We start from the raw sequence: 15420 nt of genomic DNA on the forward strand, positions 1-15420 counted from the left end.
GGGGAAAAGCGGATTCTGTGAAGGCTGCTGACAGAGATCTGCAGGTGGGAAGCCTGAGGGTGTGTGGGAAGACAGAGGCACACACAAACACTCAAGAAGAATCCTAGGCCTGGGAGGCGCTGAATAAATGTCTGTTACAGACTAGAATTTTATTGCTGTGAGAGGTCCACGCCTCTGAAAGGAACAGTGAGAAACAAGTGCTAAAATCATAGGCTTCCTAAATTGCAAAATAGATCCCTGAAAGTTAAGCGGTAGAGACCAGACCTGCCAGCTGTCCTCCCTGAGACCACGAGGTGGCGTCGCAGCACCAGCATAGGACGATCCCTGTCAACTAGCTGGTCTCACCCAGCTTCCCTTTCCTTGACTCCAGGAATCCCTGCTTCCCCATCCTGGAGGAAAGGAGTGAGACTGAAGCCTCCCAAGCCCGGAGGCTCACTCCGTTCCTGTACATCCAGCTGTCCGCTTGGACAATGGGAAGGATGAGAGGAAGGAGGACTCAACCGCGAGTCTGAATCATCAGGCCTTTGACAGTCCGCGCACGTTTATTTCAGTGATCTTTGAAAACGGGATAGGGGAAGTCTGGAGAAGGCGGGATGGGCCAAGGGTGAATTGGCCCTGGGGGAGCTGGTCCCTATTCCTGGCCTTAGTCCCAGGGGCGCGGTCTCCGTTTAGGGGCCAGACCACCCCTCGGGGCGGTGAAGGGAAAGGCCCCCTTCGGAGCCTGCCGCCCCTCCCCGGGTGCCCAAGCACCCCTTTCAGACCTTGGGACGAGGGCAAGCCAGTCTAGGCGACCCTTGTCCGGGGAGGCTGTGAATTACTGCCCCGCCCTCGGGGATGATCCACAGACCTGCGGCTCACACTGGCCGTTCCACGGCGTACTGGCAAGGGCTGAGGTTGGCGGCCGGAGGCGGCCCGGGCACGGCGGGGTAGCTGAAAGAGGCGTGCTGTTTGGCTTTGAGCCGCAGGCTAGCCAGGCTCGAGTTACACGGGTCCCGGTATACATAGGGGGAGGAGGCGGCTGCAGCGGCGGCTGCGGCTGCCGAGGCGTAAGGGCAGGACACTGCCCCGGAGGACACGGCGGCTGGAGCCAGCCCGGGGGGTGCCCCGCCCAGGCCCTGCAAGGCTCCGGGACCTGGTACGGTGCCCGGAGCAGCGGCGGCCGAGGGCACCATGGAGGCGGCGATGGAGCTGGGTGGTGAGAATACCGGCTGCGAAGCCAGAGGCCCCACGTTGACCGAGTTGAAGGCGAACGGGAAGGTCTTGGCGGCGAGCGGCGGGGCGAGCGCTTTGGGCGGCCAGTTGCCATACGAGTAGCCGGGGTACACCTCCTCGTAGGGCGGCACCAGGCCCCCGAGCGGGGCTGCGAAGCCACCCTTGCACAGCTCCGCCTGCTGGCTGCGCTCCCGCTTCCGCCACTTGGCGCGTCTGTTTTTGAACCACACCTGCGGGCATCGGAGAAAGGTTGTCAGGACACGGGGCGGCTGGGGAGTGGACCACCCAGAGTATGATCGAGCCCGGGCAGGGAAGATCAGAGGTGGATGCAAGCTGGAAGGGAGGAGCGCACTGAGCCAGGGGGGCCGAGAAGAGAAGCCAGCGACCGCAGGGTCAGGGGGGAGCAGCTCGGGATCAAGATAAGGAGAAGGTGAGCCCTGGTCCTGGGCCGGGCGAGGAATCGCTTGACAGGGAGTGGCAGGCAAGGCTGCTGGAAGGTGGGGATCCCCGGGCGGGAACTGGAGCCGACGTGGGGCCCGCACCGCAGGAGCCACCAGCTACTTGGGGGCGCCCCCGCGAGAGCGAGGTGCTTGCAGGTGAGGGCTGCGGATCAAGCGGAGCCGTACCCGCACGCGGGCCTCGGTGAGGTTGGTCCACACCGCGATCTCTTCGCGCGTGCTCATGTCGGGGTAGCGATTCCTCTGGAAGGTGGCCTCCAGCTCCTGCAGTTGCTGGCTGGTGAAGTGCGTGCGCTGCCGCCGCTGCTTCTTCTTCAGAGAGCCGTCCTCGGGGGAACCCCCCGGCAGTGAGGCCGAGGCCTTCTCCGAGTCTGAGGGGCAGAAGGAAGCAGGTTATGGGGGGCAGGGGTTAGGGCCCGTGCGGATTCTCTTGGCTCTGGGACCTCAAGGAATTCCTCAAGCCCTGGCTGGCTTCCACCCAGATTGCCACTCTGGATCCCACACGCCCATCAAGGCTAAACTGTTTTCTCCTCCACCCCCAGAAGGGGGCGCGCTCACCACTGTGCTCCTGGCCTTTGCAGCCATGTTCCGGGAGAGGAGGGTGTGGAGTGCCCGCATCTGACAGTGACAGCGCAGGGCTCCGAGCCTCGGCCTCGCTGAGCAGCCCGAACTCCATGGAGGGTGGGCTCTAGAGGAAAGAGAAGACAGGTCAAGTTAACAGAGGTAAAAACCGGGGACTTAGGGCCATCCAGACGGGGTGGTGCATGCCTGTGATCCTAGTGCTCAAGAAGCAGAAGCAGGAAGATCGCCCATGCGTTTGAGCCTAGCCTACCCTACACTGTGAGCACCAGGTCAGCCAAGAGCACATAGCAAGCCCCTGCCTCAAGCAAACAAAACAACAACAAAACCATGGGGTTATCAGGCTCCTAATAGGGTCTCCCCCACAACATTCTTGCCTCTTTTCTCACCCACGGACACAAAGCTAGCCCGAACGTTGTACTCTTGAAGAGCATGCGAAGAGATGGCTCAGGGGTTAAAAGCACTGGCTGCTCTTCCAGAGGACACCACTTCCGATTCCCAGCACCCACAAGGCTAGCAGCTCACAGCTATCTATAATTCACTTCCAGTGGATCCAAAGCCTTCCGTCTCCCCCAGGGACTAGGCACTTGGGTGCACAGACATACATGCAAGGAAGATGCCCATACACTGAAAATAAATCCTTTTAAAAAAATAGAGCTGAGTCGGGCGGTGTTGGTGCACGCCTTTAATCCCAGCACTCGGGAGGCAGAGCCAGGTGGATTTCTGTGAGTTCGAAGGCTAGCCTGGTCTACAAAGTGAGTTCCAGGAAAGGCGCAAAACTACACAGAGAAACCCTGTCTTGAAAAACAAAACTAACCAACCAACAAACAAACAAAAAAATAGAGCTGAGAAAGAGAAGCCCAATGAGGAGAGGGTGTGTTCTGAGAGGTTTTATGCACACATGTGCACTACAGATTCGCTAACTGTTGGACCCATGTCTAGTGTCATAGCCGTTCCATTTTATTTGTTTGAGGCAGGATCTCATGTAGCTCAGGCTAGACTTAATCTGTGATCATCCTCCCTCTCTTCCCTTGAATGCTGGAATTACAGGCCTGTGTTACCATGCCTAGCTAAATTTCAGTTTTATTTATTTATTTACTATTTATTTATTTTGGTGGGGGGAGTTTCGAGACAGGGTTTCTCTGTGTAGCCCTGGCTGTCCTGAAACTCCCTCTATAGACTAGGCTGGCCTTGAACTTATAGAGATCTGCCTACCTGTGCCTCCTGAGTGCTGGATTAAAGACATATACCACCACCACCCACTTATAGTTTTTTTTTTCCTTTTTTTAAAAAATAGTTTTATTATTTTTTTTAAATGTGATATTTGTTTAGAGGCAGGTGTGGTAATGTAGATCTGATTTCAGCACCCAGAAGGTAGAGGCTCTGGATTTTAAGACCAACCTTGGCTACGTGAGACCCTGTCTCAAAAAACAAGGGGCGATTCAGTTGGTAAACTGCCTGTTGTGCAAGCATGAGGACCTACATTTGATTTTTTTAGCACCCACATAACATCACCCTGTAACCCCAGCTCCGGGGAGGTAGAAACAAGAGGACCCAGCAGTCTGCTTGTCAGGCAGTCAGACTGACTCGCCACCTCTGAGTTCAAGGATAGACTCAACGAGAAGCAAAATGACGAGGGAAGAGACAGATGCTGATTTCTGCCTTCACACATATGTGCATGTGCACCTTCATACACACAAACATGTACACAAAGAATATCTCTTTAGATTTCCAGTAGAGCATCTCTATTCCAAAAGCTCTGAAACTGCAGGCCAGGGAAATGGCTCACTAATTGAGAGCATTGGTTGCTTGCTCTTCTAGAGGTCGGGAGTTCAATTCCCAGGAACCCACATGGTGGCTCACAACCATCTATAACTGTAGTCCCATGGGATCGGATGCCCTCTCCTGGTGTGCAGGCACACATGCAGATTAAAATATCCATATGTATAAAATAAAATAATTAAAAAATAAACCTGAGAGCCAGGTGGTGGTTGCCCATGCCTTTAGTGCCAGCACTCAGGAGGCAGAGGCAGGTAGATCTCTGTGAGTTTGAGGTCAGTTTGAGGCCAGCCTGGTCTACGGAGCCAGTCCCAGGACAGGTTCCAAAGCTACACAGAGAAATCCTGTCTCAAAAAAATAAAAACAACAACAAAACCCAATAAAACAAACAAACAAACAAAAAAACAAACAAAACCCCAAACCCTGAAACTGGAAATGTACCCCCAAACTTGGAATTCAGAGAATTCCAGGTCTCAGATACTGACATTAAGATTAAGGATGATCAGCCTGGCTCACCCGATTCATAGGTGGAACCTAGAAACCAAAGTGGCTCAACTAAGTCACTGAGCTTATAAACTGTACGAGGACCTGAAGTAGATCTGTGGGCTCCTAAAGAGGCTTTTCAAATTGTGTCCCGTGGAGCCCCCTGCAGGCCCCAGCAGGAATTTCACCAGCCCTCCAGCTTGGGTTGGCTTCAGCAGTAGGGCAGTTCTGCTTGTTTGGGTTTCTAACACTTCTGCAAGGATTTTGTTTGAATAAATGGTTCCATGTCAAAACGAAGTTTGGAAAACACAGGGTGGGGTTAGAGAGGTGGCTTAGTGGCTTAAAGCATCTGTTCTCGCAGAGGATCTGGGTTCGATTCCCAGCACCCATATGGTAGCTCACCACCATCCGTAACTCCAGTTCCAGGGGATCTGGTATCCTTGTCTTGTCTCCATGCATGTAAGACAGTCACACAAAGTAAAAATAAAAAACAATAAATAAAAATCTGAAAGTTAAAAGAAGAAAAGAAAATCACAGGGCACTTAGGCCCCTTCTGTTCCTCTGCTTGTCTAAAACATGTTACCTCGTGGTAGTCACCCCTCCATCTCATGCCTGGCCTCTCTCACACCATTCCAGATAGTATGTATAGATTCCTTTAGACTCATACCCCAAAACACACCACACACACACACACACACACACACACACACACACACACACACACACACGTGCATGCTTATACTTGCTGCTAGTATTCCTATCCCAAACCTAGCCTGACCTTGTCAAGGAGCCTGCATGGGTCCCTATGGAGGGTTCCTTTGCAGGGTCCTCCTTCTGGTCAGCTCTCCCAAGACCTCTTGTGGGAGGAAAGAAACGGGACAGTCCTGGCTCTCTTGACTCCTGGAGCCTCTTGGGCAGAAAACAGAAACTAGAATAGAGGGCAAGAGCTAGGTGTGTGTCTGTGGGTGGTGGGTGGGGGTGTCTCTGTCTCTAACACCTTCTCCCCATCATCAGGGACATAGTGCAGGCTACATGGGGAGGCATTAATGAGGTGGATTAGCCAAGATTGAGATGAGCATCACTTGTCTGGTCTGAATTTATTAAGAGCCTTTCTCAAGGGTGTGCAGATGGACAATGGCCTGTGTTTGTACATGGTAATGTCCCCTTCAGGCAGCTCTGAGAGCACAGCTGTGCCCCACCTCAAGCCAGGTTGACAGTAGGACAGAGGTCAAAGCGGAGGGTGAAAACAAGCCCTGCTCTTCTGCTGGCATAAGGGTTGTGATCTTGGACGTTTTGCTGGGGCTAGGGAGGCGAGCAAGACTACAGAGAAGCCCAGGTAGGAAGGGGAGAAGCCAGGCCAGAGGAACAGGTGTGCTCCGTTTACTCCCCTTTTCAGGTCTCAGGGTGGGAGCTGGAGGCCTGGAACTGAAGGAGTTAGGCCTGACAGCTCTCTGCTGGGATGGCAATGGCCTTGCGGGGACCTGTGACAGTCTGACCAGCACTGCTTCACAAATTTCTGGAAAGATGTGGGACGAACTCAGAGCTGGAAAGTGAGGTTCTCTGCAGCCTGCCCTTCTTTTAGATTCAAGATGACCTTGAAATTCAAACCACGCGGCTGACTTTTCCAGGAGCCACGGAAGCAGCGTAGAACTGGGCGAAAGGGACAGCGGGGTTTGCCTGTAGGAAGGAAAAGCTACGTCTCTCTGTTGCCGCTCATCCTCCCAGTCTGTTGTGGCACACTCCTCGTTTTCCAAGCTTCCCTTCCCCTGGCATTCCATACCTGGGTCTTGATTTCATCCTCTATTTCAGTAGGAGGCCAGGGAAGAGGCTAGCAGCCAGAGCAAAAGACAGGGCTGAGTTCAAGCTGTGTGTTCTCAGAGACAGGCAGACACATGTGCAGACACAATGAGCCCTTGGACTTGAAGCTGGAGGCACAAAAACACGCGCTCTCCCACACATGCTCTCCCGCATTCAGGCAGGCAGACACACACCGTCACACAGTCTCCTCTCTCTCTGACAGGGACAGCTGCCTGCGCTGTTTTGGAGCTAGCCATTCCCCTCCCCCCTCCTTTCCCCTCCCTGGCCCCTCTGAACCTCAGCTCTCTCAGTCCCAGGAGTTCAGAACTCTGTGTGGGGGAGGAGGAGGCCAAGGGGACCAGGGAATAATGGTCTTCGTTTAGTGGCTATTGGAGAGAGGCTGCTTGGCTGTGTAAGAAGAAGGCTTGAGATGCCGGAGCTAGGGGATCAGGTAGGATGGATGATCTGTTATAGGCCAAAGGAATTAGGTTTGGAGTCAAAAGATGTCCTGGTAACCCCCAACTTACTAACTATATATTCTTGGCAAGGTATTTCATCATCTCTAAGAGGGAATTAATAATCCCTTCTCTGCCTGCCTTTTTTTTTCCTTTCCCCTTCAGATGGTGTATTGCTATATAGCACAGGTTAGTCTCAAATTTGTGATCTTCCTACCAGGTGCTAGGATTACAGGTGTGTGCCCATGACTTCCTTCATTATAGATTTTCTATCTATCTGTCTATCTATCTAGGTTTTTTTGTTTGTTTGTTTTTGTTTTTCGAGACAAGGTTTCTCTGTGTAGCTTTGTGCCTTTCCTCACTTTGTAGACCAGGCTGGCCTCGAACTCACAGAGATCCTCCTGGCTCTGCCTCCCGAGTGCTGGGATTAAAGGCGGCATGCGCCACTACTGCCAGGCATATCTGGTTTTTGAGATAGAGTCTCAGCAGCTCAGGATGGCCTTGGGCTCAATTGTAGCTGCAGAGGGCCTTGGACTTCTGGTCCTGCTGCTTCCACCCTAAGTGGGTGTGTGCCACCACCACACAGAGTTTATGTGATCCTGGGAATTGAACCTAGGGCTTCATTCATCTTGAGCCAAGCACTCTACCAACTGACCTTCATCCCTAGCTCCAAAGTATAGACTGGGCTGCCTCCTGTCACACGATCCTCCTGTCTTATCCTTTTAGCATTTGCCTACTGGCAGGCACCACCACAACTGGCCAGTATTGTTATAAGGTTCAAGTAACGTATAGCTTATATAAAAATAAAATTCAGAATATTTTTCTAGCTCTTTCTAGGAGCTGAGCACTAAATGAGCCCCTGAGCTAGAATGGAGACTGAAAACTCACCCTTGCTTGGGTGGTTCGCCTCCCCAGACTCTGTGTCTCAAAGAAGAAGTCATCTTGTGAATACTGGTGAAGACACTGCATTCCAGTGAGGGATGCAGCATTCAGTCCTGAACTTAGAACACACAGAATAGCACAGAATAAAGAACCAGTAAAACGGGCTAAGGGATGCAAGCAGGGAGCCCCAGTCATCATGGGCTGGTGAGGACAGAATGAAGCCTCCTCTAGAGTCTTGACTGAGTTCCTGATTGCAGAGGGGGGGCTGGGAAGGACTCTGACATTGCAGAGAGGAGAGTGCACACAAAAGCCAGACCATGAAGAGATGAGAGGGAGGGCACAGAACTCAGGCAGGCAGCCTCATGTCCGGGTGGGCCGCTCAGGCGAAGGCTGGGGGCGCCAACTTGTTATCTGAGTTGGAGACAGGCTGACTGAGGATTAAGCTCCCCCAAACTGCTAGAGGTCAGGAAGCTGGGGAGTTGGGCCACGGGCCAGGGACTTCATCTAATTCAGTGGCTAGGGAGGGATAGGCAGTAGTGTGGAAGCTGGTTGGTGCTGGCAGGGCCAAACACAGCCAAAAGATAACTATGGTAACGAATCCGGCTCCGAGAGGGTTTGTCTGTCCACTCTTATTCTTTTTGACACACTTTGCTGGAGATGCAAGGTCCAGACTTCACTGGCATCATGGTGGCTAGCCCAGGTGTAAGGAAGACAGAAGCGCAGGTATGTTTTGATTCCAAAGTACGGTAAGTCTGTAGTGGACCAGCAACCACAAAATATTCAGGAGACATTAAGGCAAAGACAAGATCATAGGCCACTCTGGTTCCCAAGGGACACAAGCACATGGTAAGAGGGCAACTACCATGGGACCCACTTACAGTCCAAAAGCCAGAGGAGGAGAACATGGGCACCGGGAGAACCCAAGATGCACTGAAATAACAACGCCTGAGCAGGAGGAACAGCATGGAAGGAATGGGGGAAGATCCTCATCTTGCAGGGAGTAAATGAAGAGGGAGAGAAGCAGAGCTGGGACTGTGGTCTGGGGCTCTGCTCAGCAAATAGTAAACTAGAAACAGGTGAACACCAAGATCCTAAACTAGTCTAGTGCCATCCCATAAGCCCAAGGCTGAAGTGAATCCCTGAGACGGACATAGCCTTCTGTTCACTTGGGATACACAGCACCCAGACTCTGGTCTGCTGAACTGCAGTGTGCAAAGGGGGACAGACGCCTCTTTGCTCATAGGAGGAAACTCAGCACCTCAGGTGGAGGCTGGAGTGAGCTGATGTGCTAAAGCTATCAAAGGGGTGAATCGGAGATCAGAGAAGCAATCATGCATGCTTCTCAGGGTCCATCCCTTGCTTCCATCCACAAACTTTAGCTTGCTTACAGTCTAGGAATACAAACAGAACATATGAGAGGAGAACAGAGTCCATGGATCTAACCCTTAGGTTGTGGGAGATCAGATATGAGGCCCCATATAAAGAGCTATCAAGTGTTGGGGCTCAGAGAATATAGGTACTTGGCTGATATGGTAGTTGTGGAGAAGGGGCAGGGCCTTCTAAATAACCCAGAACTGTTGGCAGTGTTTAAAGGGTAACACAGAGCCTCATTTGATCAGAGGCTTAGTGTGGGACATGAGAGACAAGCAGAAGAAAGGGCTTAGATTGAGGAGGCCCATGATGAGAGACAAGCGCTGGTTCAAATTTAATACGGCCAAGGCTAGAGTGTTCTTGGCTTTTTGTGGAAAAAAAAAAAATCCTAAATTCAGGGTGTGGTCACATATGCCTGTAATCCCAGCCCTCAGAAGGCTGAGGCAGGAAGATCTAGAGGAGGCCACGTAGGAAAATAGAGGCAGGATGTGAAATGGTAGCAACTAATATGAAATCTCCCTGAGATCTCTAGCTTGATTTTATGTGATTTTCCTGTGCTCAGGATTGAACCAGGTCCCTGGTACAGGCTAGGCAAACACTTTTCCACCACCGGACTACCGGGGAGGCACACCCCAGGGCCCTCCAGCTTAAAGACTCCGAAAGCATAGGCATATTTCCGGCCCCAGCCTTCAGGTGACATCATCACATAGGGCAGGCAGGCTGCAGGCTGTCACTCTCCTGCACCTGTACTGTCTTCCCAGCTCCCCGCCAAGAAGCCTTGCTGTGCACTGTGCCACTAGTTTAAGGCTTGTCGGTAGCAAGTGACATACAAGAGTAGCATCTTTGTGACCTTTCTTTGCAGTGGGGACTAGAACGCATCGGGCTGGGGAGAGCTAGGAAAGGAGAAACGGAGATTTATAAGGAAGGTTGAGACCATCCCTGGCAACAGCAGGGAGGCTGAGGCAGGAAGTTTCCAGTTCAAGGCCAGCCTGGGCTACATAAGGAGACCCTGTTACAAACAAACAAAAAAATTAAAGATGGTCTTGAAGAAGGAAGATGGGGAAGGAAAGGTGGAGGGAGGATTGCAAATCATTTCCTTCTCTTCCCATCGCCCTCTTTTCATGTCCATCTTCTACTTTTCCTCCCTGTCACTCTCAGAGGTCATTGTCAGTGACTGTGCACACTGTAGGCCCTCTAAAGCTCAGGACCTAATAGGTCCCCTTGGGCCAGCTGTCATCTCTCTCTCCCATACTGTAGCAGGCATCAGTTAAAATGAATGGGGAAGAAAAGATCTGACAGTTCCCGTCCCTCACTCACTGAGTTCAGCTTCAGCCCTTTCATCCTGCCCTCCCTTCCTGGACTTGGATCCTGGGCTCTCACTGACATTCTTGAGCACCAGACAGGCAGAGTTCAGATCAGGCTATTTGGTAGAGAGGTAAGGCATATAAGGGAACTCCTCATCTTCCCAGAGAGGGACAGGAGTGATGGCTGACACAAGAACTCCAGGGAAGATGTTCCGTCTGTCCTTAAGAACCTGGCTGTGGCTGAATCAAGGCTATGATCAGGCTACTCCAAGGCAGAGGAAGGACCCCGCCTCCTGAAGAAAGATTCTATGGTCATGGAGATTGCAGTTGGAGCAGAATAATAGCAGTAAGGTTCCTTCCAGTGTCTTTTCCATTTACAAAGAGCTTTCCTCTGTACATAATTGATATGTTTCATTTAATGCTCGCAGGCCCCTGAGTAGCAGGAATGTCCATCCCTGCTTATCTACAAGAAGGCAGGAAACTGTCCTTGGTTGCACAGAGCCAGGAGGTTTGAACCGCGTTCTGCTTTCCTTCTTTCTCGCTCTCCACACTACAGCCACGAGTGGCTGACGAGCGCTGGTCCCCCGAAGCCCCCAAGACCCCATTTCTACTTCCCACCCACTGCTTCTCTGAAAATGAACTCTGCAAGTTAGCTGGCCACTCTACTAGAGCACATTTTCCTATTTATCCAAAGCTTGTGATTCTCCGGTTCTAAAAGCCCCCACCCCCACCATCTCCAGTTTCAGGATTTCAGCAGGCAAATCCTCTGCTCCTTTGGGTCTTTCATTGTGTTGTAGATTTTCATCCTGTTTCACCCAAACTGCTGGTGGCTCTTTCCCAGCAGCTCTCCTGGTCCCCATTTTGCCAACTATCCTCTCTCCCTCTCGCTCTCTCTCTTTCTTTGGAATCCAGAACTTGGGGTATGCTCTGCAAATACTCTCCCACTAAGCTGTACTCCAGTTCTGTTCTCTGACTTCTCTAGGCCCGCTACATCCTCCCTAAGAGTGACTGATCAGTCACGCTCTCAGCTGCGTGGCTTCATGCAAAAGTGGAAGAAAGTTCTGTTTTGTTTTTTTCAGTCATCTATGTTATAATGCTATCTTTTTTCTTTTTTGTCTTTTTGATGAAAGACAAACTTTGGGTTTTCAAAGAACTAACTGTAATGCCTTCTTTATTTCTTCCCTAATGTGGAGTCCTTAATTTCCTGCATAGTTTCACTGATTTTTTTTTTCAAAGCAATGGGAACACCAGCCCCTAAAATGTACATGAGAACGTGATGTGGGTAGTTGAGGCATGATTCTATATTTATCAAGCAAAGCAAGGGACAAATAAAAGATGAGGACAAGGGCGAGATCCAGGACAGCCAGAGCTGTTACACAGAGAAACCCTGTCTCAAAAAACAAAACAAAGCAAAGATGAGGACAAGGGCTTAGCCAGTACCTAAGTAAACTTCAGGACTGAGGAGTGGAGGCAGGAGTGTGAGAAGTCAGAATTACATTTTACTTATGGGTGGAGAATTCGGAAAGTGGACATTTTAAGATTACTCAGTGTTAAACAGTGCTTTGCACTTGTCCTCCTGAAAACTCACTCCCCAGCTGACTTGTCTCGTTCACGTGTATAGATTCGGAGTTCCCGTCTCCTTAATTGGGCTCTAGTTAGAGTTGGAGGTCAGGGAAGGTGGTCATTTTATTGGCCCAGAGGAGTCGGGGCTCTCCCTCGGTCTGAAAAAAGCAAACGGGTCAACTGAACCCTTTCCTGGATGGTACAGGCATCATGTGGGACGACAGAGTGGGTTTCATCTGCCTCCTTTTCCCTCTCTCCTTCTCTCAGGAAGGCAGGATTTGCTTTATGACAGGGCTGCAATTTTCTTGTCTGGTGGGTTTTTGTCGGCCAAGGAGCCTTGAGTGGGCTAACAACCAGACGAGGAGTGTGAGGGCATCTGGTCGGCTCTATTGGAAGTGGGGTTGGGTGGTGGGAAGGCTAACAGTTGACTGAGTTTGTGAGGGACCTGTCGGGGGCCTGTGGGTGGAAGGGTGTTCACCGACCTGCTGCCGATGCACCTATGGCTTATTCTTTCCTTTGTTGGTCTTGATTTTCCCCTCAAATTTGGATTGTGGAAGTCTATGGATGCCCTGATCTGTTTGAGCTAGAACGGGGTTGTCTGGAAGAGGCGCCGTGCCCCGAGGCCACGCTTCATCTTTTACTCTCCCTCCCCCTCCGGGTCCAACAGGCAGGAGGGGCAGAAAGAACCAAGTTTGCAAACTGGGAGCTGGAATTTCAGGGGACCCCTCCTGGGCCGACCCTATCTCACAAGCCGCAGTGGGCAGGCGCTGCCGGATAGATGGACATGCCAGTCAGCCGGGGACATTCTGTCCACCACTGTTGGGCACATCTTCTGTTCCGGAGAGACCCACTTTGCCACCCCAAACAGTCTGTCCGCTCCAAACCCCACGTGCCACTGACATTCTGTCGGATTCTGAAGCGGCCCCAGATGTGGACCCTTCCAGGTCCCGACGCCCCACGACAGGCCCGTCAGTTTTGTCGCGTTGAGCTGGCACCCTCGGCCCTGTAGCTCTCAGCGGCCATCTGACCCAGTAGCTACTCTCGCAATACGGCTCCTATTCCAACTGCGGAGCAGCTGGGAAGAAAAGCATGAGCTACTATGAGCACCCCTACTTCCAGCCTCCGGAGTCTGTCTAAGCCCGGGCCAAGGGGCGCTGGGCGCCGCCTGTTGCCCTTACGCTGGACGACCGTCACCCTGCCCTCGCCTCAGCTGGCGAGGTCTCTGCTACCCCTATTACCTTCTGGTCGTTTGCCCACTTCCTCTAGACACCAGGGTGCTTTCTGGTAAAGGTTTCCAGACTCCCTGCTCTGTGATCCGTGCAATTCTTCGGCTTCTCTCCGGGTCCCCTTAATCTTCCCGGTCCCCCAGGTCCTTACCCGGAGTTTCCCTGCTCCCACGTCCCAGCCCGGGGGCTGCTGTACGCCTTTCCAGTCTTGACCGGTTCCCCAAACACCAGAGTTCAGCCGCCCCAGGTTCCCTTTTAGGAGTCCCGGGACCAGTCTTGGCTCCCCGGGCCCCTGGGCTCCTGTCCCCCGCATGGTCAAGCACTCACAGTGTGTCCCGGCAGCAGGCAGACTCCCGGTGGTGGTGGTGGCGGCGGCAGCGGCGGCGGCGGCGGCGGCGACGGCGTTCTGGAGCGCAGGCAGGGGCCAGGGGCCAGGCACCCTGCCGGGTGGGGGCCGCCCCCCTGCTCCGGGGCGGCCGCTCCGCTGGGCGCTCCCAGGCTAGCGGAGGAGAGAGTGAGCCTCACCGTGTAGTGCCACCCCCCGCCGGCGCCCATTCACTTTATGGCAGCCCAGGGCGCCCCCAGCCCGCCGCGGCTTGCTGCGCGCCCTAGGCCCCGCCCCTTTCCAGCTGCGCCGCCCTAGCTCCTCCCTTTCCAGCTGTGAACCTTCAGGCCCCGCCTTAGTGGGGAGGGGTCCTGCCGGCGGGCAGCCAAGAACCCCGCCCTCTGACCAATCAAAAGCGTCCGCCAGCAACAGAACAACGCCCCCTCCCCCACGTGGCCGGGACCGCGCTCCAGCTGGGACGCTCCGGTTCCGCTAAGCCAGCGAAAGTACTGTGGTCGGCGAAGCGGCCGGAGGCCAGCCCGGTTGGTGGCGAGTTGAGGGCTTGGGCTCTACTCGGAGCGACGTGAAGCAGTGCCTGGGGAGAGGGCTGCAGGAGCGCCAGGTGGGACGGCGAACCCGGCCGCCGAGTCTCAGCGCTCACATTTTGCTGCCGCTTGTTTCGCCGATTTTCTCCACTTGTCGCTGTCTGTCTTTCCACTCTTTGTTTCTGTTCCAGTCCTCGTTCGTCTCTCCTCCTTCCTTCTGGCCGCTGCTTTGCTCCCTACTCTGCCTCTTTGAAAGGATAATTTTTTTCAAGATCGACCCCCCACACACACACCCCCATTCCATCATATCTTTTTCTCTTCTCAGCTATCTCTAATTTTTTTCTCCCCTGACGAAGGTAACTTGGAGAACGCAGGGTTTGGAACGAGAAAAATCAAAATGGTATACAGCACCTTCCTTCACTCAGTGACCTTGGACAAATAACAACGATGCCAACTCCCACCCTGGCCAGTGACGCTCTGGCTTTAGGCTGGGTGCTCTGGAAGGTGTGAGCGCTTGGCCTCTCAGTCTGCACTACCGGTTGCCTGGGCTGTGCTCTCCCAGCTTCAGCAATTCTGTTTTCCCACACACCAGATTCAGTCCTGTGGGTGAGGGGTAGCCTTCCCTGAACTTCCAGATAAGTTAGATGTGTAGCCTCTTGCTCCCATGACCCCTTAATGTATGTTCTCTATCATTCCATTTCCATATTGAAGGGATCAGCTGATGTGTTGTCTTCTATAAAATAAAATTTAGGAAAGCAAGACCATTTCTTCTTTCTTCTTCTCCTCCCCCCCACTCCCAATCAGGGTTTCTCTGTGTAGCTTTGCGCCTTTCATAGAACTCCCTCTGTAGCCCAGGCTGGCCTTGAACTCACAGAGATCCGCCTGCCTCTGCCTCCCAAGTGCTGGGATTAAAGACGTGCACCACCATCGCCCGGTTCTTTATTCTTCTATCCTTATTTATTCTAGAAACTCAGTAAGTGTTGTACTGAAATCTAGAACGAAGGCATTTTATTTGTTAAATATATATATGTTAAATATATAAATATTATATATAAATATTTAATACTTACAAAGGACAGAAGGATTGTCGTATCTCTACCATCTATCTCTCATCTCTCTATCTATCTATCTATCTATCTATCTATCTATCTATCTATCATCTATCTGTATCTCCATCTTTAATTCACAACTGCATTCTTTTAAGATGTCTAACGTTTGGAGGCATGTGTAGGTAGGGTTGGGAGAGTAGAGTTTTAGTTAGAAAACACTTACAGGATTTTCCAGTTGTCTCTCCAACATGAGACGGGACCCAGAGACCAAGCCCTAGTTTTCAAACGAAGAGAAACAGGGTCAGAGGTTCCCAGAATGAGGTGCCTTGGTGGTGTATGATCTTCACCTGTAATCTTTTAGCTCCTTAGCTGGATCAAGACCAAGACACCAA

The 15420-nt window shown here is 52.3% G+C and overlaps 1 protein-coding gene across 1 annotated transcript; it reads right to left on the bottom strand.

Moving 5' to 3' along the window:
• Positions 1–8: 8 nt before the first annotated feature.
• On the bottom strand, positions 9–13722 carry Pitx3 (paired like homeodomain 3). Its single transcript, XM_006988220.4, has 4 exons — positions 13437–13722; positions 2229–2358; positions 1839–2041; positions 9–1442 (listed from the first exon to the last, which is right to left on the bottom strand). Exons 1-4 carry the CDS (start codon positions 13662–13664, stop codon positions 855–857), a joined length of 1149 nt encoding a protein of 382 aa, XP_006988282.2. The 5' UTR covers positions 13665–13722; the 3' UTR covers positions 9–854.
• Between the last annotated feature and the right edge of the window lie 1698 nt (positions 13723–15420).

This window comes from Peromyscus maniculatus, chromosome 1, assembly GCF_049852395.1.
Source record: "Peromyscus maniculatus bairdii isolate BWxNUB_F1_BW_parent chromosome 1, HU_Pman_BW_mat_3.1, whole genome shotgun sequence".
Classification (NCBI taxonomy): domain Eukaryota; kingdom Metazoa; phylum Chordata; class Mammalia; order Rodentia; family Cricetidae; genus Peromyscus; species Peromyscus maniculatus.